A 25,178-nucleotide genomic window follows, 5' to 3' on the forward strand; every position below is an offset into this window, starting at 1 on the left:
GAAGACAGAGGAGAGAGGGAATGACAGCTCAAAGTTGGTGCGAATGTGTCACTGCTGTACCTGAGGTGCTTCTCTAGTTTGTCCACCTGATCATGGAGTGACGCAGTGATGTCCGTCTCTGGCCTGTTAGGATTATAAAACACAAACAAAAGGTTATTTTATGTTCATGTCCTCAAAATAAGGTGTTTGGAGTAAATAAAGTAGAACATAAAGTACAAAAAATGTTTGCATACAGTGTTAAAGTGTGTGTACCATACAGTGTCTTGCTTGTACTGTATGTGTGTTTATGCTTGCACGGTGTACTGTATGTGTGAGTGTGTGTGTGGCCTACCACTGCGAGGTTGTATCAATTCCCCACTAAAAATAAAACCCCATGATGCTTTGCCTTGAGGCAAAGGATTCTGGGTCAGGCTGACCTGTTCCTCACTAGAGTACTGACCCTGATGAAACAACCTTCTGTGTCTGTGTGTGTTTCAGTCAGCGAGTGTGTGTTCGTCTGTTTTTTGTGAACACACCAGCTCTCTCTTCACACAGAATCTTGACCTCTCGATCCATTTCTCTGCATCCTTCTCTTCTTCAGCTCTGACTGTCTCTGACTCCACCTCCAGCTCTTCCTCTTCTTAATATTTTTTTTTTTCTCCTTGTTCTATTTCTCTCTCCCTCTCTCACCATCTAGTCCCCTGACCATTTCTGCATGTCTTACTCTCTAAGGGTGGATGCACATTACATTCTTCGGAGCAGATTTAGACCTAATTAAGCCGTCTCACACACACACACACAAAAAAAAAGAAAAAAAAAAAATCAGAAAATTGGGTTGAAACTACCAAGTCATGTTTTCTCTACTAGCTTGCAAATCTGTAATATTCTGGGCTGGGATGGCAATTTTAGAGCTTAGCAAGTCAGAAAAAATCACTCCTGGGAGAAATGTGAAGTTGAAGGCATCGCATATACAGTAGAGCTTTGCAGCATTGCTAATCCATACAGCACAGAAAGGAAGATTGTCTGGATGAAGTCAAATGCTTAGTGTGAAACGCAGTACTCTACTGATTTAGACAGAGACATGCAGTATTATATACAGTCAAGTATTTATATAATACCCTGTTTCTGTAAGGTAGTTAGGTTTCTTCCAGCACTGTGTACATAACTATACCTATAGTTTTTATAGGTGTTATTTCTTCCGTAGTAGAGTTAAATGTTTTTATTACTGCAAGTAGTGCAAACAAAACTCCATTTACCTTCACTGAATCTATAGTGTAACAGCAGAAATCCCAGGAATAAATATCCCTCTAAATTTGGGCAAATAAAACTCAAACTATCTGCCAAGCTGGATACCACTCAGGGGAAGGGAGAAAAAAGTTCTGTTTTTTGGTTGTTTTTTGCAGTTGGGTGAACCAACCCTTTTATGTAAAGCAGGACAGGAAGAAATGTTTAGTTTGCATTAACAGTTGCCTGCATGATCAGACTGTATTGTTGTACAGTTCAGTAAAATAATACACTTCTGTTCGGTTGATGGCGGCGCAGCTCCGAAGTAGGACCATGATATCGCATGTCAGTGCAGTTATGTCCTGCTGCGAGTGTGCGGCGGACACGTGCAGCTAAAACAGGCTATGTGCGTCAGTTGAAAAGGGCAAAAGACATCACCGTTGAAAAGTGTAGTTGCTTCATTGCAGCCAACTGACAAGAGCAAATATGAAGCACTCCTTATAGTAGTAATTCAATTTTCCAATTAAAGTGCACACTGAAAGGATAATCCATCTAAGAATGAGTCATTTGAATTCATTTAAGCTACTCTGACACTCTACAGGTCCATTTAATCAACGGTTTTCTCTTTTGTGCTCTTGCTTTTTCTCTCATCATTCACTCCCCTTCAAATGCACTGCATACCCACACAGCCTCATGGGGGACTTAAAGGACAGGGCCTCCTGCCATATGAAAGAAAATGTGCGACAGACGAAGTGGGGGAGAGAGGGGCAGAATGCAATAGTAGGAGGTAGAAAATAGTCTATAGACTATAGGCTAACTGATGGCTCCTTGGAGTCAGAGTTAAGCATGGAAGAAAGAGGAGGAGGAGGAGGAAAAGGGAAGTGCAAAGTGTGGTAGACAGAAACAGAGAAAGTAGTTAGGTTTATTGATAGGTCCTAGGAGAGGGGCGGAGAGGTGGAAGGAGAGGAAAGAGGTGGGAACAGTGAGACCGATGTATTCTTGTGGATGAAACAATGGCGGACTGCCTTTCTAACTTAACATTATGTTTCACATGATCTAAATGAATCTCAGAGTTGTATTTTTGTGGAGGCAAAACAACCAGCGCAAGCAGCACTCTGACAGTTTGGTATTTTCCTGACCTTGAAACTTTTTTTACCTGTCTGTGTGGTATTTTGGTGCCCAGTGGAGAGCGCATGGTACACAGGTGGGAGGAGAGGCGCAGACAGGTGGGAGGTTAATTCAAATAAAACAGCACAGACAGTTGTTGTATTTAGGTTGAGATTTGGTCCTAGACTTTGCCCTGAAAACAGACGTCTCAGAATCACATTTGTTTCTGGCACAACGTCAATCCGCTGCTGCTTTGGTGATTTTATCAACAAGATCAAACTAAATACTTGCTGCAAACGTGCTACAACAACAGATTAATGCTTGAAATATAAACGGTTCGTTTTGATTCATTTAATTAAACACTCTCCAACCAAAATCGGCACAGAAAATAACTTTTAATATCTTTAAAGCAGGGAAGTCAGTAAATTAGTCTGTACTGATCTATAAATGAATGTGGGTGATTCTTACAGTATCTGTTGTAAACAGCTGCTTCATACTGTATGAAAAGCTTCTCCTTCACTTCATTAAATCCCTGCAGCATCTGAAGGCAGCAGGACTGATAGGTTGATAAACCCGCAGCCTCCGAGAAGTGCTCCGCCGGAGAGCAGTGCCTTTACACACAGTCGTTTACTGTGTTTACCTTCATTAAATTGCCTGAAAACGACACCAGGCTGCGACAGTATAACCACACACACATCAGACTGGTCGGATATAACTCGATATATTCAGCCTTTTTTATGAAGGAGACATCAGATTACCGAGACTCATCACAGCCTCTTTTCCAACTTTCTTTTTAGCAAAAGTGCGTGCGACCACTGTTGTGTAACATTAATTTAGAAGGTGAGATCCATTAGAATTATTGCTCAAATAGTGTTGATCTGATATAATTATATAAATGGCTTCACTACATCAATTTCTTTATTTTTTATTTCTGTTGTTATTATAGTAACTGACTGATGATAAAAAACCTACTTCATCTGTCTTTAGCTTCAGATTTGTAGTGATGTGTGTTCATGTCGTGATGCTCTGAACAATCCAGACATTTTTTGTTTGCTGAGCTGTTGTTATCATACTTAACTGTGATTGGCACAACTGTTTCAGAGCTACAAGACCAGTGATGTGACTGGCTGAGAGAGTATTTAATATTTATTTAAAAGGTGCGAATGGAGACGCCTACACTGTCCATGTACCTAGGACCTACCACCTTGTGCTTGTCGTTGCACTTGTGCAGTTAAAATAGGTCCTTAGTGTCGTCATTTGTCAATCAAAATATGAAGAGTGGGCATTTCAGAGTGTGTGTATGCACGTGATTATGCATGGCATGAGTGTGTGTGTGTCTGACCCGTAGCCCCTCTGTGGCAGACACTCAAGGATGTCATAACAGAGGCTGAGTTGGTCATCTCTCTCACAGCTGTAGATGCACTTCAGAGCAACAACCATCAGCTGGTCTGGGTCCCCTATGATCTTCTGCTGGCACTGGAGGGGAGACAGAGGGGAGGGGAGGTCAGTATGTGTGTATCCAGATATGACTGACCCTGGAGCCTGTACTTATACACCAAGGTCCTGCATCACTTTGAGTATTTTCTTCCCTTCGAGAGTTTGTGTGTTTGTGTGTGTGCATGTTTTTTAATAGCCAAGAGACCTGTCCTTGGCTGTGCCCTTATATGGTCATAAATATAACATTTACAACGCAGGGCTACGACACTGGCCCTGACATAGCACAAACAGCCAAACAGGAAGTTCGTGTGCGCACTATCATTTTCTTGTCCCTCCATTAATGGGTAGCCAAGTGTGACGCCCTTCCCCCCCACCCCATCCCACACTTGTGCTGGTGTTCTGATACTTACGTCAGGTTTGGAGTGCTGGAAGATGATGAGGGGTAGGCTGAGGTCTCGCTCCGCCAGGCTGACCAGGTACTCTCCGAGCAGAGCTTTAGCAGCACCCTCTTTCTGTCCTTCACAGCGGTGCAGGAACGGCACCATCCACTGGAAGGCATCTTTCACATAGCGCTCTGTGCTGGACTGGTGGTAGAAAGACATTTGACACAAGAAATGAGGAAGCAGTTTATGCAATGTACTAAAATGGATATGAACAGGTGCACTTCTCCACACCCATGGGTCACTTTTAACCTGTGGTGATGGATTCTTTCCTGTTCCATGGTCAAAACTCATACCTAGAGCATAATTGGTTGCATTTTTTGTTATATGTGTTGAAATTCTCTTGACATCTCGACAGCATTCAATATATCAAATGCTCTGACAATAAAAAGAAAAAAAATATGGTATGTGTAGCTGTCCAAGGCCTGAAATAAGTCTGTCCAATCATTTCACTCGGCCTACGTGAAATGATTGGATGGCCAACCTACTTGTCTACCTGCCCACATTCTTCCCATGCACTCATTGCACATGACCGGAGTCTTCAAAACAGAAAGTTTTTTTTTCTTTGTTTTAATGTAACAATGCAAATTACTTTAAACTGCCATACAATTAAACCTGAACTTGAATTACAATAGCTACAGTACGCAGGTTGTGCTGTGATCTGTGCAGATGCATGTCGATCTCGCACAGAGCCTCGTACCCATCCTGTGACAGCTCTGACTCAGGATATACAGATAAGAGAGCATCTGAACACACAAAAAAACTGAGATTCAAAACAATATTCAGATGCTAAATGCAAACTTGCACACCCACACACAGACAATTTACCTTGCTGTACTGTGTCTCTGATAAAGAAAGACATCAGACACAGGCAAAGAGGGACATTTAATCTAGGTGAGTTTGGTAAACATTCACAGACATACACACTCACACACACACACTCACAACGCCCAAAGGGAGTACCAGTCAAACAGCATGTGTTAGTGCAGTCAACAACATTTGCTGGCTGTCTGCCTGTATGGCAGATCTTACTGGCAGTGGTCCTCACAGGCTAAAGCTGGCAGTTATTAGCTACAATTTAGAGGACAGCTCATATTATGTACTCCAAGGGGACTTGAAACTGTAGTACCTGCTACAGACTGGCTTTCTTAGCTCTCTTGCTGCTGTTGCATGAAAAGTCTGTATTGTCAAATGTCAGGGAATTCAAATCAAAAGAAATGTATTGTGAGACTGCTATTCAGTGCAATTTTTCTGTTTGCTTTGCTGCCTGTCGAAGTTGCAATTTGCATTCATTATGTTCCTTTAAGCAACAACCGAGAATTAAAGTAAACACACTATGGAACTTCAAAATTAGACGTAATTGCACGGAAATGACAGGCTAGCTTTCTTATTTTTACTGACAACAAACACCCCACACACTGTGAACTACACAAAGCAGCGTGCTGAAAAATGTACATTTAACACAGTGGAGTGTTGTGAAAGCAATATTCTGTTAGCAGAGACTAAAACAACATAACTTCATTCTGCCACAAAAAGGATTTGGTCAAAACTATGAGGATACTTTTTAATTAATATGTTTCAATGTAAAGATGCAAAACTATCAGAATGTAATAATGATGATGACAGAGAGATAATCTCTAGAGAGTTTTATTAACAAGATGATCTCTCATACCTACATCATTCTGGATAAGAACATCAGCATATGCCTGGTGGTTAATTTCATGGTGTGAGCAATACAAATCTCAAACCAACAAACTTGAACACGTGCCCTTTCCATACCCCTGTGTCACTTTAAACCTGTGGTGATGGATTCTTTCTTGTTTCATGGTTAAACCTCACACCTAGAGGATAAGTGGTTTTATCCTGGACACTGTAAGGCATCTTGTTCCAAAATACTGAGCATGTATGATCAAAAGCCCATAATACTTAGGGACAGTTTTTATCAAAGCAGTGCCCAAGGCTACCTTGGGCACTGCTTTGATACAACTTAATGTCTTTGGTCTTTTGGCAGAGGATATCAGATATTGATATTTTGTGCAGTACGCATCTAGTATTATAACCGTATTGGCATTTCTCTGTTAATTACTTTGACAAAGAGGTGACAGTGTATGTTCCACAACTAGAAATTTAGGTATTTACAGCAGCACAGGTTCCCTTAGAACAGAGCGGGTATAAAGAGAAGGAGTTTTCTTTAGTTCAAGTGAGTGACAGTCAGTTTTTACATCATGAAAATAATCATTAGTTATGGTGCTAAGCAGACTCCCAGGTGGCATTTTCCACTTAGACCACTATTTTTTCTTTCTTGTTCCATCAGTTGGATGTTTGACTTATATAATTACTGATTCTATGATTATATGATAGAGAAAAAAAAAAGTCTGCCAGTGAAAATGTGAAAGGTGGCACTTACATTTTTCATGAGCAGGCGGAGCTTGTCGATGTCGCTGAGCTGCTGCAAATCTTTAAGTGTCAGACTCAATTCACATGATGTCTCATACACGAGTGTTTCCATGGTGACCAAGTCATCACACAAGAGCTCTAGCCCTGGGATCTCTCGCTCCTTCCCCAGACGCACCAGTGACAGGGCACAGTCCACCTGACGGACAGAGAGAAATGGTGATGAGAAAAAAGCAATATGAGATAAATGCTTAGTTTCAAACAGTCAAACAGTCAGTTAGTGGTTTCAGGTTATTAGCATTATATAACAAGACCCTTTCACGCCCACCTCGCTTGAGATAAAGACTTTTGGGCTTTTCAGATTGATCTAAACCGAAATTATAGGTGCAAAACCATGGTTCAGTTCATTTCTAGTGTGAAAACATTTTTTGGATGGTTCAGACTTTCAGACCTATTAAAGGAAGTTCCGACAGGCTATTGTCAGAACTGGAAAAAGGAAAAATGACCCACGGTAGCTAATCAAGCCCTAAGGAAGAGCACTGGGTTTTGAAGCCAATTTGACATAGTGGCCAAACCGTGGAATTACAACTTCCAGGTCCGACAGGGGCCCAAAAAGTATTTTTCCTCACACACAATCATAGAAAAAGAAGCAGCTGTAAAACGGTGGATAAAGTTATTTGAGCATCACAACCTCTGCAAAATGAATCGTTTCACTATCAGATTTATCCATTCAAGATGTGAAGGCAACTAGTCGATAGTCATTGAGGCCAGATGGAGTCGTCTTCTTGGGAACAGGAACCAGACAGGATGTCTTCCACAGCGCCGGTATCTTCTCCTGGTTCAGGCTCAGGTTGAAGAGGTGTTGCAGAATAGCAGATAGCTGGCTGGTGCAGGTCCTCAGAGCCCTGGGGCTGATACTGTCAGGGCCTGCAGCCTTGCCTTGATGGAGTCTCTCCAAGCATGTTTGATAAGAATCAGGAGGTCCCAGATGAAGTCAGGTGTATGTTAGGGTAAACTGAGGGGATCACACCAACTCTTGCTCAACACGGGGGTGATAAGGCTCCCTAATGGCTATGCTGATGTTCCACCCTGTTGTCTGGTGGGCACTTTTAGGATAAGCTGACCAATTCTACATTCAGCAAACAAATAAGAAGTCCTGCATGATGAAATAATAATCACATTCAAATTCTGCCTCTGACAGAATGCAGTCTAACCAAGCAAAGTATGGAGGGTGGATAAAATAACAAGGACACTGTACACTCTAGTGTAACACAGTACAAAAGACCAGCAAGAAATTGTGAAGTTGTGAAGTTTATATTGTTCAGTTTGTGTTGTGTGGATTATCTCTGTGGCTGTACTTTGTGGTGTTGTTGTATTGTATTGCATGTCTATACATTGCCTTGTATCTCTCCATCTTTTTACAATCCAGTTAACACAGTCAAAGTAACTTGCGCAGCAGGTGCATAAACAGGCTGTTTACAGCAATGCACCATCAGGCTCCACATCACTGAAAAACTGTTGCTGAGGTCACTGAACTAGCACATGAACAAAACAACAATATCCCAACCAATCCAAAACCAAATAATAGCTGTCAGTCATTACTAATATCCAATCATTAGTCTTTGGACAATAAAACAAGGAAGATTTGGGCTTCCTGCTACTTTGATCGATAAAATTCCATCCAGAAGAGCAACCAATCAATATGTGGCCACCTATACACTGGCAGCATGCCCGGCCAATCGATGCTCAGCCACCTGTGGATACTAGCCAATCAATAGCAGATGCTGCTGGGCCCTGTAGTGATGATTGCTTTCTCTCCACCTTTTAGAGAAGGAGAGCCCTTTGGCACAGCAGTTAGCGCAGATTTTTGCTTGCACATGAGCACATGCACTCTAACTCGCACAAGCTGGGTCTGCAACCTTGTCATTTTCAGCTTATCTCAACACATTTCTTGCTGAATAAATAACTGCACGCCTTCATTTGTAAAACGTACAGACGCTTGCACACAACAAGAGAAAACCCAAATCACCTTGAGTCAGAGCCTGTGCAATTAGATACAACAAGAGAGAGAAGTCTATTGATCTAACTGTGAGTAAAGATCCTCCCCGTCCTCTCCACCCCTCCCTCCTTTTCTCTTTTTCCCGCTCTCAAGAGATAGTTTCCCCAGCTAACCGTAGACAATTCAGATGTTAAAATCTCACACTTTTTAATTACGACTTCGTCTCCCTCCCCTCCCATCATCGTTCTCTGCGCTGTAACATTGTCTCTCTCTCTCTCTCTGCCGTCTCCCTCTAACCACACCAGCGGATTTCAGTCTTCTTTGTTTCTGCTCCCCGTCCTATCTCAGCTCTTTCTTTCACCGGTCCCGAACATCATTTTCACATTTTCTTTTTCAACTCTGCTCATTTTCTCATCCTTTGCACCTCCAACATTCACCATGATTGGCCTCCATTTGAACTCCGCAGTCTGTCCTTTGCTTTTTCTGTATACCCGTCTCTTCTCTCTGCCTGCTTTCAAAGCCACCCCCTCATTTTGTGCCAGTTTGTTGTCAACAGTGTTTCAAACAAAGCTTGTTTTTAATATCCTTTATTTCTACCCTTGATAACCAGTGATTTTCTTTCCCACAGAGAGCTCTTTCCATCAAATTGCTTTTGTTTTTTACCTCAACATCAGTTAGTCCTGTCCTCCACTCTTTGTGTGTTTCTAATACACTCAAACCCAACTGGGAATGTTGCACTGGCCCAGCATTTTCTGTCCACTCTCTTTCTCTTGGTTGCGCTTCCGTTCTCTGCTTTTTCAAACTTGTCTCTCTGTTTGAGTCATCCTGTCAATCTTCCCGTTCAGCGCCTCACTTCCTGCCGTTCTGTGACTGGTTTAGAACACTCCAGTTTCCTCTGATGTGGCTCCTTTTAATCAAACCCCATTTTCATCCATTAAAACGCTCTCCCAAGCATAAACACGGCCAGATGAGGGATGGGAGGATGGTGCAAACGAGAGAGAACAAATGAGATGAAAAAGGAAAGAGGGCAGGAAGGAGGAAAAAAAGCTTGAGCTGCTCCAATGTCTCTTTCTGTCATGTCTGTGCGTGTGTGTGAATAAGGGAGAAATGTGTGAAAAAGCAAGAGACGGGAGAGTTAGGGGCGGTCCCAAGAGGCTCCTGGAGTAATGTGTGAGAGAGCAAAAGAAGATGAGGTCTAATTAAAAAGGAACAAGAGAAAGAATGAAAGAAAGCACTGGTGTGATTCCTAGAGATTAACAAAGACTTCCTTTTACACACACACACACACACACTCAGTCTCTCTTTCTTTCTCTCTTGAGTGGATGATGAAAGGCATGATTCCCCCAGTTGTCTTCAAAAATGAGCAATGGACCCCCAAATCTCTTCTCCTCCATCCTCCTTACACCCAGTGAATGGGATGAAATGGAGAAATGAAGGGGAAAGATTTGACTGCACCCTAGTTAGTCCACTCACAAAGACAAAGAGAGAGCTGTGACAACCTTGATCCATCACCGTGAAGGAGGTAGAGAGGGGGACAGTGCTGCGGTGTTGGATAGTGTGGGTGGAGAAAGTGGGCAGCACCAGCGGTTACATCCCATTACTCCACTAAACAAGTCCTATCAAGTCCTATTTTTCAGTTACAGCAACAGAACGCAGATGACAGAAGCTTTGGTTACTCTTCATTAGAAGTCCATATGGCAAATATGATAATGACTGCCACAGATAGGATCAAAGTGACCTTGACTGATGGAGGTTGGCAACATTTCTTCTGCAGTCTGAATCGCAGCTTGTCACTTTTTTTTTTTTTTTTGCCCCAATCATCTAAAAGAAGTGCGCAACGGCAATTATCTTCCCACTTGCCAGATGTCTATTAATTTCTTTCCGCTGGTGTCCTTCTCTTAGTTCCAATCAAGAAGAAGGTACCTGCAAAGGAAACTTAACAGGGTGTGAAAAAAAAATTATTCACCCTAATCAAGAAATTTTAACCACTAGCGGCTGATTTTGATCACTATCAAACGAATTGTTTCATTAAAGGGATGAAAGTGAGGGCGACATAAATTCCCGTAATTTTATGCAAGTGGGAGCTGTGGAAGCCAAAACCCTTCTTGAGAAAAGCTTATTTGTCGCTATAGCAGCCACGTATGTGTTGTTTTAATATACAGAGCTCTTGTCGGATTCCAGGCACGACTGGAAGACGTAACAACAAAACTGTTCGTACCTGTCTGGAGCAGGAGTCGATATCCTGAGCTCTGCTCTGGTACCAGTCAGTCAGCAGCTGGATGGAGGGTGTAGCCGTGCGGAACCTGAGCAGTTCTGGAGTCTCCTCATACAGGAAACTGTCGTCATCAAACAGGTTCTGGTCCAACACCGCTCTGAGGAAGACGTTAGTGCATGTGTGAGTGTTTTGTTTAAATAAGTATTTTATTTATTTACTCATTTTCATACAGGGTGATATTCTATACTTTTCTTAATGTCAACAAATCCCAAATCTCATGAAAACACCAAAATCAATGATGAATTGAATCTAGTTGTGAAGGAATTTCCATATATGTGTCATATATGAAATTCTCCTTAGACAAGCAGACCGTGAGGGACAGACAGCTGTCTTCTCCCCGGTCGAGCCGACCTGGCTTTATAATTGTTGCCATAGAGACAGCGCTAAAGTAAACATTTTTATAGCGATATAGTGACTAGTGACAAGGTCGCCTGGGTGCTGCCTGAATAATAGAGTTGTTCGACTCTTTTCCTTCAGACTTGATTTGGTATTTCACTGTGTCAACACCGGCACTTTGATATGTAACTGTTGTCTCCTTGATCGATCAAGTTTGTGCTCGTCAATAAATCTTTTTGCATAAGACCTCAGTATGGCTTGGAATTTCTGAATTGACAAGCTCAAGATTTCTATAAACACTTCAAACAAGTATTACCACACTGATATACTCGGTGCTATAGAGTTTCATTGTTCTCCAAAAACACATTCATTAGCAACATCATTGCACTGGCTGACATTTACAACAAACATGGGCAGTGTAATTTATTTAGAGTCAATCTCACATATACTGCCCCGCTGCTGTAAATACTCATAACAACACCAAATCCGCTGCTGAAAATGCACTATATACTACTGTTTGACTGTCATTTTCAAAGACATACATCATAAGTGGTACCCAATGGGCTTGGGCTGAAAGCCATTAACATTATAGGGAAGTCGAAAAGTATTCATACTGAGGGATGTTTTTGGTCTTGTTATGGGATTTACTGAGAATAACAAAAATATGGAAGAGAGAAAAGAAGAGATACTGAAACAGAAGGAATAAAAATGGGAGGAATGGCAAAAAAAAGCGAGCATGGGTGACAAACCATGTCATAAGCACAGTCCTAGATATTGCTGGCATCACTGGAGCTCCAATCACAGTATTGAATTTTCACCCTGTTATTCCAGGCCAAGTGTACCACAATAGCCAACTGATATTATGACTGTACACCAAAGAGCAATAAAAAGAGCTTGCTAAATAAAATTGTAAATGAGGCTGGCCTCCCTACAGAAGCAAGCAAATGGGATAAATTGGCAGCGCAGCATGATTTGGTATTAGTTTGTTATGGTTCTGTTTAACATTTGGATAATAAGGATGTCATGTTTTGTTTCACATAATGATGCCAGCAGAAGCATCTGGCTTGTACGGAGCGAGAATTTTAACAATTCTAGTTAAAATTCTGTTAAGGTTTTTGTCATCATGGGTATGGAGAGAGTTTATTGTGATGGATCTAAGTTATATTAAAGTGTTGTCCAAGTTTGGTTTATTTGTTTCCAATGCCATAATGTAGTGTCTTTAAGTCAAGGGTGATGTAAACTGTTTACCTGCACTCCTCTGTCTCACACCAGTCCATATCTCTGTGTCTCTGCTCGTCCCAGGGAATCAACACCAACTCATCTCTGTCATCCAGGCTGAGAGAGGAGAAGGGAAAGGCAGAAAGAATACAGAACAATGAGAAGAGGGGAAAGAGGAAAAGGCAAAAAAAAAAAAAAGGCGCAGAAGAAGGAGATTGGAGGAAGAATTTTCAGCTTTGGGGAAAAACATACACAAAATGCAAATATCAATCAGAACAATGACTATTTGGGATCCAGAAGATAAACCGCAAACCCTCTAGCCTCACTCACACCACACCAATAATGGCACCTCATAAATAAGCAACGACATTTACTGTCTCAAACTAAACATGGTCATAAACTACAAGGAAACTCTGGTGAGAAGAAACAACATATGGGAAATGGAACCAGTGGGAGCATAATAAGGGGGGGGGGGGGGGGAACAAAAGCACAACAGTAAACAAGTCAAAGAACTTTTGAAAAGAGTCTGAGTTGTGCCTTGGTCGTAAATAGCAAGAACTTTTATTTCCAAAACGCCATGTTGGTGCTAAGCTTTACTTCTTCCTGGTCTCCTTGAGTGTGACAGGTCTGAGGGAGATAAATAAGGAACACACGAGAAAAGAAACCGAAGTGAAGAATGACTCTGTAACCTCGGGTGTCAGTGCAGACGAGACTCAGACACTTCGAGACCCAGACGCACACACACGCACATATATATGAATGCATTCACACATATTGAGACACCAGGTGAACAGACACCGTTTTATCTCTTGTTCTGGGATTAATGCATTTTTTCTTGTTATCTATTTCTCTGTAGACAGAAAAATATGTACAGTGGCTGTAAAACTCAAGGAGATAGCGCAGGCTACAAATCAGCTATAGCTTTGGTGCAGTTAAAGGCCGAGTGCACACACGCTGCAACAGTTTTGAACATAGCCATAAATTCTATCCAATCACAAAATACATAAGAAGTGTCCGAGTAGCCGATGTGATTTATGTAAACGCAGAGGTCGGGGGATTTTTTTTTTTTTTTTTTACCAACACACCAGCACAAGTTCATCCATTAAGATTGGAATTTTAATACTGGGATGACAAAGATTGAGAGATACCGCAGACAGTGAATCTCTATTGCAAACCTCTTTTTTTTTGCTGTCATTCCCTACCTCCCTGGTCCTCTCTCCTCATTAAAAGAGAGCCAGGTTAGAGGGTGGAGAGTAAATATTGATGTGAGAGCTCAGATATCGATGTGAGGAATGAATTGTTCTACGGCTGCACTCCTAATCTACTTCACGTCAGCCTGAGAGAGGCAGGGAGGAAGGAATGGAGGGAGGGAGGGAGGGAGGGAAATGGAGATGCAAAACAAACTTGGAGCAGAGTTTATTTTTATTTCAACTGGGCCAACACTTTCAACCTACAGGCAACAACAAAATACTGCTGCTCTGCACTCTTCGACGCGTCAAGAGGTCCCCTCCCGATCCTGATCAGTGTTACAGGAGAAAAATTTCACCTTCCAGTCAAGCAAGACTTCAGTATATAGCGAGCGAGCTTTAAAACAGATGGCTTGAGCCGGCTCCGTCTGCTGCAGTGCAGGAGCGAGCTCTGTCGGAGCAGCAGTTGGTGCTCACAGGCTGGGGAAAATAGGAAACTGCCCCACAGCGGCAGAGCCATGATGGATGCTCACTGCAGAGCCACAGCCGCCTGACCTCCATACAGACTGAGACATGGCTAATAAAAGAGAGCAGCGATGGAATGGGTGTGTGTGTATATGGGTGAAAGCTTTAAGAACAATTATCTTTATGTTTTTTAGCTCATGACTGCAGGGGAGTTTGGCTTTGTACATGCATTTCTTTTAATAAAATGTTTTGAAAAAAATAGTAGCAGAGAGAATATGGTAAAAGATAACGGCAAAAATGGAGGAGGGGGGAAAAAGTGAAAGAAATGGAGAGGAGTAAAAGGGAAGAGCGAGTTGGCGGAAACAAAAAGGCGCAACGGATGGCTGGATGCACTCATGAGTAAATCCAGTCTGTCACCTCTATTAGTGAACCATAAAGGGGTGAGGAATGACTTCTCCCCCTCTAAAACACTCCTCCATCATCTCCTTCTCACATAACCTCTCCCCAACTCCCTCCCTTTCAGCGATCCCCCAATCCCAAAGCAGCAATGTGCTGTGCAGTGAAAACTAGAACGGCGTACAATTGCAATTATTGCAGCTAGTATTGTATCATTTTTTAACGTGTCCAAATTTTGTTTGTATGTTAATTTAGAAGTGGCAATTAAGTCTCTGTCCTTTTTGTTTCATCGCTGTGTTTGGCACTGTCAGCCCTTAAGCTGTGGCTGTGTGTGTGTGTATGTACACACACAGACAAAAAGGTATATATGCATGTGTGTTACTGGAGAATGACAGAAAGATTCTTGCTGTGCGAAGGTGAGAACAAAGATGAAGAAGTCACTAAGACCTTTGAGCGTGTGCTCTGAGAGAGGTGTGATTGCAGATTATGTGATTTTAATTCGAAACATAGTGAGAAGTGTGACTCGAGAGGTGTAAATGCGGATTTTCAGACATCAGAGAGGCTGCGTGTCCTCCTCGGTAATGCATGTATTTTTAAGTGAAGTGTTGGAGAAAGGAAATTTTAAAAAAATGATGAAAGTATAAAATGAGAGGCTACAAGTTTGGAGTTATATTACTAAATGTTCATTTTTTAATCTTACATGTTATTGATTGTTCTCTATTTAGACCTCATTTATTATATTCAATATAAACATCTTTGAGCTTTCATCAGAACATTTTGATGGATGTTTTGTTCCATATTGAGGATATCACAACAGATAAGCATAAAATGGTTAATGTTTATTTGTAATTCAAAAAACTCCTCACCCTCTTGTCAGTGTATATAAAAACACACAGGGTGCAATTTGAATGACATTTTCTTCTCATGTCAATCTATTTACTTCCACAGGATAACTGAATCGGTAAGTCTCACTGTAACGGCGTCCTCTATGACAGACGATAGCGTTTTATACACTTCCTTTGAGTCTTCGGTGAGTGGACTCCAATACCATGCACGAGCGCACTTTAAACATTTTGTTCCATTGTTTTTAGGTATCTGCGTGTGACTCACCAGGCTTCAGGCAGCAAGATGGTGTACTCGTGTGGAGAGGTGGTTTCTGGGAAGTTGTAAAGGATAGCTAGCCGATGCTGGAGAAGTTCTGTCCCGTGGTACGTGAACAGAATGTCCAGAGCCTGCATGTTACTCTCCTGTCGGCAAACACATGCATATTGCAATCTTAACTTTTTATTTAGTTGATATTAAACTCTAAGAGCACAAAAAGAAAGACAAATTGCACAATATGTGATTAAATAACTTAAAGAAATGGAAGAAAATTGATGGAAATCAAATTTTATTTTAGTACATTCTTATACACTAGGTTAAAAAAGTCAAATAAAATATATCAAGAGTACCAAATGATTAAGTGAAATAATTAGGAAGAGATTGTAAGAGAAAGCAAGAGTTACCCTGGCATAGTTTCTTGCTGACAAAACAATGTTTTGACTGCGGAACTTTTTGAAGAACTCTGCATCATATTTCTGCTCCGCTGCATGAGGACCGCCGAGTATCTCCTGAAGAGCATGAGCAAGACAGAGAGGAAGAAAGAAACTTGAGAGAAAGCAGACAGAGAGTATAACTGTAGTTCATAAAAAGAAATTTGTAAAGCACAGGGTTATCTTTCCAGAGAAAATGGTGTGAGTGGGTAGAAAGTCAAACTAAAGATGAGAGTAAAAGAGCAAGTAAAAGATGTGACTGCAAATGAATGCACTGAGGCAAAGTCAACAGAGATGCTATTTAGCTTTCTAGCTATACAGCTGTCTTGTCCTTTTAGTTGGAGCCATTTGAGGAAGATATGAGTGTGTGTGGAAGTGTGTGCACACGCATATGTCAGGAGGGAACATTAGTTGTCCTGGCCTTTGGCATAGATGGATTTATGTGTGTCTGTGTGTTTAAAATCCTGTGTAGCATCCCTTTTGCCAGGGTATGTGTGTGTGTGTGCTTTTGTGTGGCTGTGTGTGTGTCTGATGGATAGCCTTTGAATGGGCCGTATGCAGACAGAGCCAGCCCAAGTCGGGATGATAAAACCCCTAATATCATATTCATAGACAGCCAGAGAAAATGGATTGGGGCAAAAGGAATCTGACGAGTGCTGCAGTTACCATGACAATGTCCGAATAAAGAGAGACACGTCATTCTGTCTGAGTTGAATATCTAGCAGGCTAAAATCTCATCTTTCCTCTCCCGCGTGTGAGAAAGCGAGGCCCCGTTCGTTTGAGATTAATTGCGGATGAAAAATGTGTGTGTTAACATTATTCGTCATAAATCTGAAATCCAGTGTTAAGTAGTTGCCAGTTTCAAAGTACCGCTTTATGCATGTATCTATCTTTGCAGCACTGATTCTTATACACTGGGGAGCTTTGATTATTGTATTAAAAACCATACTTGCATATGTTCAAATAGGGCTCATTTGTCTCTCAGCTAGGTTCATTCCTTTATTTACATACTTAAAATGCCTCTCACGCAAGTATATTTAACAACTTTTTCAATATTTTTAAAGGGATTAGTAGGGTTAAGAGAGAGTGTCAATAGTGGACGGATGAGAAAAGCCTCTGTGATTTAGTGGAATTGGATATGAGAGGTGAAAGCATGGTTTACAAATGGGAAATCAACTAAGGAATGAAGACTATTAAACAAAAACAATAGATGAGCTTGTGTCCTTTCTGCACATGTGAGACAGTTCTTAAGTTACCCCTCAAATATAGTATAATTTCAACAGCCTCACAGAAAACAGCCTAAATCTCCTGAGCTCAGTTTTCATAATGAGACATTAGTCTGGAAAACATTCGTGCAGGCTCCACTGCGCCCGCTGGCTCCAAGTCGGACCAATCAGCAAAGAGAAGCGGTTTCAACAATGCTGACAACAGGAAGCACTGTATTTTTAATTTGCAATGAGCATCCTGTATGGTACATGTCTCTGACTGGTTATAGATAATGCAAATGACTTTTGCCCATTGTCAATTAAGCAAATCCCAGGCAGATGCCTATAGTGCCTTGTCAGACAATGTTGAGTGAAGTGAAATTCTGTGGGCTAATAAAAGGCTGACTACCTTCTGTGGTTTAACACCTGTGGTCCACACAGGATGGGTTTCAGCTGCGTTTCCTGGCTGCTCGCCTCATATATGTCTGATGGAATGGATATACTATCAAATTAAACTTTATGAACCTAACCATGATCCAAAACCTGTATTTAGGCATCAGATCTCTTCTGTTTTACACATGTAACGTAACTATAGTGATTATGTAGTTGTGACTGTGGCTGAAAGGTTCCAATGAAGCTGTTGCTGCACTGTTGACTTCCACTATGCTGCCAGTATAGACAGTATGTTACAATAATCTCTCAAATATTAGATTAGATTTGTTGATTAATGGATTAGCCATTCAACAGACAATTAATAGGCAACTATTTTGGTAGTCAATTACTTGTTTGAGTAAATTAAGCAAGCAAAAATGTTACTCCTGTACTTTGTCCCTGCAGTGTTTGTTATTGTGTTACAGTGAGGATGACTAGATTGGCAGCTGAAACTGATGTAACCACTTTACACTGTGACTGTTTGCTCCATACCTTGGCTATGGGAAACTGTGATTAGCATTTTTCACTATTTGCTGACATTTCATAGACTAATGATCAATCAATTAATTTAGAAAACAACCATTAGTTGCAACACGAAGTAAACGTATTGAATTACAGTGGCAAATTTTCATATTTCTGTATGACTTCAGGTTATTTAAGAACCAGGCGCAGGATTCCCGAGGACTCATCCAAAGTACTAGAACGATGGTGGGTGATGGTCATTACCTCGTACGTTGCCAGCCGGTCCAGGTAGGAAAGTAGTTTCAGTCGGCTCCGACACAACTCCTTCTGCTCCAGAGTCAGCCTAAGCATGCACATAGACACACATATACACACACAAGTGAACAGCATGCCGGCAAAATCACTTCAACACATCACAATTGACATGAAATCTCCAATCTAAAATGTGACCGTGACAAGTCAAATTACAAGATCTGAATAGTCTTTATATCTAACCACAGTAAAATCAAACTCCAACCTGAGTCTACACACTGCACTAACACACACTCAAGCTTTAAATTAACTGTAAATTGACCCTATACAGTAAGCCCACAGGGACCTATATAACAAAGCTTGGGGCTGGTGACTACAATACCACATAGTGCCCTCTAGACCTAATCATTTTCTAAGGAGAACAAATCAACTTCTTATGACCACAAGAACCTTTCAGTTGTTATGTATGGGATGTCAATGAGGTGACTGATTGCCCTGTGAGAATCAAATCCATTTTCAATGCCATTTAATCATGACCATAAATTAAATTGGATGACCACAAATACCAAGGCACTAGGCTATATAGGATTTACCTACAATTCAGTAACTCAAGGTATGCCCAAGGGAGAATGACCACAAGACTGCAAACTATTGCTGGTAGGCCTCTTGGTTCACACAAACTCACAGCAAAACAGAACATTTTTTCACTGGATACTTAAACACCCTCTCCATGCCAACTTTAAATCCAAAAGGAAACAACCTGAGCAGGTCAGAGCGGTGGCCAAAGCGCCCTAAAAACTTGGCCTGGATTAACCACAGTGTGACCACAGGGGAGCTGACCTCTCCACTGCTGTCTTAATCCCTAATCCCTCATTACAGAGTGTGCTATCAGGCCTCATCAGGGTTCCTCTACACAGACTAACAGAGATTAACACTGGCTCAACACACTCTCTGGCACATCAAAGAGTGGCGGCTTAGCACTCGTACAAGTGGTAATTATTGCTTTGCTCTGCCTCTTCAGAGCAAAGTAAGAAGAGTGGAGCTGGAGGAAGGAGAGGGGTAGCAAGGGAGAGGAGCGGAGATGAGATGTTAGAAAGCTATTTCACCCGTTTGTTGTTTTTCTTGGGTTTACGAATGATGGCTCAATCATAAATTCCAAAATAAATGTTTGGTCTATTTCAGAAGAAAAAAACATGGGGATATCTTTCGTTCTCAATTTGATTAACTAAAGTTTTGATAAACCTCTTTATTGACTGCAAGACTGTTTTAAATCTGTAAAAGCACATTTTTAGCCATGCGAGCAGCATCGCTCTGGGAGTAGTAATGTCGCCATTCACAGTTCCAAGAGGATGTATCCTAATGATACTGGTGTTCACCTCACTTACTCTAGTGCCACAACAAGGTTCACATTTGTAAACTACACATTTGTAGTTTTGAGTGAAATGTCTCAACAACTATTAGATGGAGTGTCATGAAATGTGATATAGACATTCATGTCACCATCAGGACGAACTGTAATAACTTGGAGATCACTTTTCATCTAGCACCATCATCAGTACATAATTAATTTGCCCAATGCTTTTCCTTAATGACCAAATACCCTAAAAAACTAATGAGATTCCCATCAGCCTCAGTTGTACTTTGTGTTTGGTTCTAATTAGCAAATATTAGCCTGCTAACATGCTAATCTAAGATGTTGAACAAGCATTATACCTGCTAAAAAATTAGCATTGTCATTATGAGCATGTTAGCGTGCTGATGTTAGCATTTAGCCCAACGCACAGCTGTTTCTGAGTAGTGCTTCACAAAGCTGTTAGCGTGACTGTAGACATTTAGTCTCATTTTTGTTTAAGTGAAGTAGTGCTGCTTCTCTGTGTGATATTGAGTTCCAATATTGATTATTCCTTTGGGTTTTCCCACCTTGTCCATTTCATTTTCTCTATTGTAAGTAGATGTAATGGCAACCATTACATCTACTTGACATCAGCACATCAGCATTGTTTTAAGTATGTTAGCATGCTGACGTTAGCATTTAGCTCAAAGCACCACTGGGCTCAAGGGCAGCCTCAAAGAGCTGCTAGCATGGCTGTAAATTTGCAGTCTTGTTAGTCTAAATCATAACATTTAGCAAAACCTACTGAACAAAATTACCAGTTAGTGAACATCAGCCATTGCCCTTACATTTCTGTTCTGAGTGTGATTCATTTAGCAACACCAGGAAGGTACAGTGGCGTTGCAGAAATGGAATGACCACCAACAGGTTAGAGGTGAATAAATGTTCAATTCAGGTCCACATCTCTGGCTTTTAAATTGCTAATCTTACAACTGAATTCCACTGAGGTACAGCATAAACAGTGTGTAGTGCACTATTACACATATAAATGGGCAACCTGGCTGTTCACCAAAAGGGAAGCAGAGTGTCTCTGCCTTTGTAAAGGTTTACAGTATATTGGTCCCCTGAATTGCCCTTACAATAAACAGTGACTCAAGGGAAAAACATGATTAAGAGAGGGCCAGAATGAACAAAAACACCGCAACGCATCCAAATGGAGATTGGGGGCTGGAAGGTTTAAGATGTAATGTGCACAATTTAAACAGTGCTGTAGACTCTAACACATCATCACACATGCTGTCTAATGTAAAGAGACTGGACCCTGATTGCTTCAAGGTATGTGCGTGTGTGTGTGTGTGTTTCTTAGTGTGTGTGCACATCTTGTATTTCACAGCTATCAGAACCGCAGGTTATTACAATCAGATGGCATCGCTCCTCCATCTCTTCACAAACACCTCGAATATGACGGCACCGGACAGAGATTGAACTGCAAAAACAGGCCAACACACTCACAATCATACACACATGTGTGCACAGAGATGCAGTGTGTGATAAAAGCGATTATCACACAGTGTGAGAGACAAAATTGGACTGCATAAACAGACAAAAAAACACATCAGCTCAAGCCTTCACATGCTCGAGGTGCCACAGTGTCTTGCACACATACACACAAACACACACACACACACAAACACACACACACAAATATATATAAACACGACCAGTGCTGGAGCAAATGAGAAAATGAGACTCCTGATTGAGGTCTGAATCTGATCAGATAAGGACATAAACACCTTGCAGCAAACTGCACTCTCATCTTCACACTCTTTCCCCTCCCTCTTTCACAAACACACACATACACCACAACTGCAGTATTGTCCATCTTGTTATTGTATGCTGAAAGTCAAAGCAGCAGTTACAAAAGCCCATGGTGAATCCTGAATTATACTTTAATATGGAAACATAGACTGATGAGACGAGGCTAAAAGATAAAATTGTTTGCATGCAGCCAAAACGACAGAAGCCGAGGATGGCCGTGCTTGCAATTATTTTTTAACACTGTTATCTCGAGATCACAAGTTAATTATTTCATTATCTTGAGAAAATGTGATAATCAACCCGTTTCCTTTCCCAATAGGTCGTTTCCCTTTATTACTTATAATGTAAGAACAAGACATCATGAAAGAGGCAAAATATATGTAAGATCACCACTCTGTTTGATGTTTTCTGTCATATTTTATTCAATAAAGGTTATTTACCAAAAACTAAAAAATAAGGCTTATAGTAACTCCTTATTACTTTTATAAACTATTTGATGAATTCAGGGTTTTTCCTGCCTATTTAACTCAAAGGCGGGCTGCCCTTGTATTACTGGCTGCGGCCTTTGTTGAAAATTCTGGCATGTGATGGTGATGGAACAAAAAAGGCAGAACTCAACTGCGAGGGCAGTGCAGCCCCTGGACAGTCTACAGCGCACATACTAGAGCTATCTTGTAGTTCATCTTCAAAAAAATGCAGCATTTGCAAGCATGTTTTGATTTAAGGACTAAATAATTACCTTTGCGAGATGAATGTGAAGTATATTGTGAACTTTCTAGGCTGTCACTCAGAGACTATCGTTAGCGGAGTGGAGCAGCAAACTCCAACAGTAACACATGAGACCAACCTCCAACACACACTGCAGCATTAAAAAACTTAAACTAACTCTGAGGTGAAGAAAATAACTCAGTGCTCAGTCTGTTTCACCTCAAAAACCCTGCGCCCGCTCAGCATGTTGGACAACAATGGCTTTCCCCGGAGCAAACGGTGCAGCAGAGAGGCTGCTCTCCGCTGCTGCAGACATGACGTTAATAACGACACAGCGGAGCACTCTGCCTTCCCCTCAGTTTGTTATTCCCATACAGGCAGGAGACTGTAAGATGCTTTCAAATTAATTCATTCATTAATGAATGCAGTTAACTTTTTAAAATAAAAAGGCTGTGGACCATTTATCTTATCTGCCAGTTATGTTTCATATTGTATTTGTGGCACACAGTATACTGGAGCTCTAAAGCTGTGTACGCCGCACCACACTTGTTCTCCAACCTTTGCCACCTTTCTCTCAAAATAATCCAGAGAAAACTCTGGAATTAAAGATGAATCCTCCACTGACAGTGATGAAAGTGACCTTGAAGGCTGAAATCAGGTGTGATCAAATGAACCAGACACTCATTTTTGAGTTCTCCATAATTATCCTGTGACCTCGAGAAAACAGTGGTCGTTATCTCAAGAAAAATTAAAAAGTTTTAAAACATTCAAGACATCGATCTGGTGCATGACAGCTAAAAATACAAAGCAATAACAAAGTCCTGACATTACTTTTCAGGATACGTGCATGCCCTGCAAGCGCAACATATTGCCTAAGGGAGTAAAACTGGTGGTAACAAGAGAAGTTCTTTTTTAAAAATGGGAGAGAGGTCATAGTCGTAAAGTAATATTCTTCATTTTATTGGGTGCTTTAGAAAACATGTAGGTGGTGATAGCTGAAATTAACTTCTTACAACATCTTAAAACAAAAGTTAATTTGCTTGTGGAGCAACTTTAATTATTGAAAACGTGATTCTCTCCTTGAGAACAACAGTCAATAGCGCTCTTTAAGAGTAACTTCCAGGTTATTTTTTCTCTTTTTAACCCAAGAGTAATCAGTGCAATTAAGAATAATCACCCTTTTGCTTCACTGTACTGACTGGTGATTATTAAAAAAAAAAACCTGGTGGATTCATTTCTTTCAAGCATGCACAGTCGACCTCAAAACACCATGTGACAGTCAGTAGTTAAATACAGTCCTTATCTATACACAAGAGCCTTCACTCACACACACACACACACACACACACACACACACACACACACACACACGTACTCAGAGCAGATGTGATCGATACTGAGCCATTTCTGTAATGGTGGTGTAGTTAAAAAGAAATTAAGAGAATTATTATCTGTCTCTGGCCTCTGCCGCAGGCCTCAAGGCACCATGGTTAGATCCATTAGTGAGGGGCTTCTCTGCACCCAAACGCACACACACACACACACACACACACACACACACACACACACACACACACACACACACACACACACACACACACACACACACACACACACAAATATATATAAACACATTCTGGGGACACGTGTATGAGCTGCCAGGCAGACACCCTGACTCGGAGATAAAGAAGAAAAATAGGAATATTTAAAGAAGGCAATTCACTGACGATTAAATGTAATGGTTTCTTTAATGTTGGCAAATTATTGATTATTTTTTTACTCCCTCTTCTATATTTTTCATATCCTTAATCTTTTCTTTATCCAGTAAGCACTACAAGTTTGCAATAAAGCTAAACAGCTTTATTACAAAATGAGCTAAAAAGAAAGAAAATCTAATGGGCAAAAAAAATAAAAAGGGAACTGAAGAGGGGAGACATTACACTTTCTTCTCTTTCTCATTCAAATTCAGACTGGAGGCTCACTGGTTAAGTATCTGAAGTGAGAAGAACAATAAAGATAGTCTAATCCAGCTACTGAAGCCTGAAATACCTGTATGTACAATGCTTGCTTGCATGAACACAATACGCAGATGCATTTTAAATGTGCATCATTCATTTCAGTATATGCATATTTCCTTCTGTTTGCATTTACTCATTTTAATATATGTGTGTAATATGGGTGTGTATTTGTATTAAGCTTAAGAATGTTTCATAATGCGAGGGTAAGGTATTATGTGTGTGTGTGTATGAGGGGTGATTAGTGATCACTAAAGGGTTTTTCATTAGTCTTTCCCTGGGCACTTAACAACAAAGGCATAAATTACCTCCAGCAGATTACCCACTAATCTCCACCAACGTTTTCTCTCCCTCTCTCCCCCTCATCCCCATTAATGTCCCTGCCTTTATGATCCCCTCTCTGGTCTGTGACCTAATCAAACGATCAGTGTTAAATTTGGCAGCCTGCTCACACATTTCCTCCTGGTTTTCTTGTCTGCACGTTAAATACCTTCTCTGCAATCTCTTCTTTCCTTCACTTCCAACAAATCTTAGTCTGTTTGTTACGCCCCATCAATACGGTTGATACCAGGAATAATAATGGCTTAATTTAAGCTTTCTAAACAGTAGGCAACAACCTGCTGACAAGGCGACTCACATGGGTCAGCATCAGGTTCCCCTCGGTGGAATTTTTACCGCCTACCCAACAACTGTTACCGAGAGTCGGAAGCTGGTGTTGCGTTATGGTATTTCAGTCACTTTTCTTAAAAGTTTAGTGAAAAATTATACACCCATCTCCAAAGGAGTACCTTACTGTGACAGGATTATATGTATGAAATAAGGACTTCAGAAACTTGCTCAAGAACACTTAAAAAGGGCACTCAGCCGATTTTACACATAAAAATCAGTTTACACTTCACAAGAAATATTCCTCAGAAAACAGTTGCATAACGTCTTCAATGGCCCTCGAGGATCCTTCTGAACA

The 25,178-nt window shown here is 41.0% G+C and overlaps 1 protein-coding gene across 1 annotated transcript in view; it reads right to left on the reverse strand.

The window, feature by feature from the left end:
- The window catches only part of nbas (NBAS subunit of NRZ tethering complex), a 160,688-nt gene that overhangs the window by 104,712 nt on the left and 30,798 nt on the right, over positions 1-25,178 (reverse strand). Inside the window, exons 19-27 of the mRNA XM_044376225.1 lie at positions 18,353-18,431; positions 15,963-16,067; positions 15,568-15,704; positions 12,440-12,526; positions 10,799-10,952; positions 6,595-6,780; positions 4,158-4,331; positions 3,653-3,786; positions 61-123 (exon numbers count right to left, since the gene is read on the reverse strand). Of these exons, the coding sequence (XP_044232160.1) occupies positions 61-123; positions 3,653-3,786; positions 4,158-4,331; positions 6,595-6,780; positions 10,799-10,952; positions 12,440-12,526; positions 15,568-15,704; positions 15,963-16,067; positions 18,353-18,431 (1,119 nt within the window). The remainder of the gene's footprint in view (positions 1-60; positions 124-3,652; positions 3,787-4,157; positions 4,332-6,594; positions 6,781-10,798; positions 10,953-12,439; positions 12,527-15,567; positions 15,705-15,962; positions 16,068-18,352; positions 18,432-25,178) is intronic.

This window comes from Thunnus albacares, chromosome 16 (genome assembly GCF_914725855.1).
Source record: "Thunnus albacares chromosome 16, fThuAlb1.1, whole genome shotgun sequence".
Taxonomy (NCBI): Eukaryota; Metazoa; Chordata; class Actinopteri; order Scombriformes; family Scombridae; genus Thunnus; species Thunnus albacares.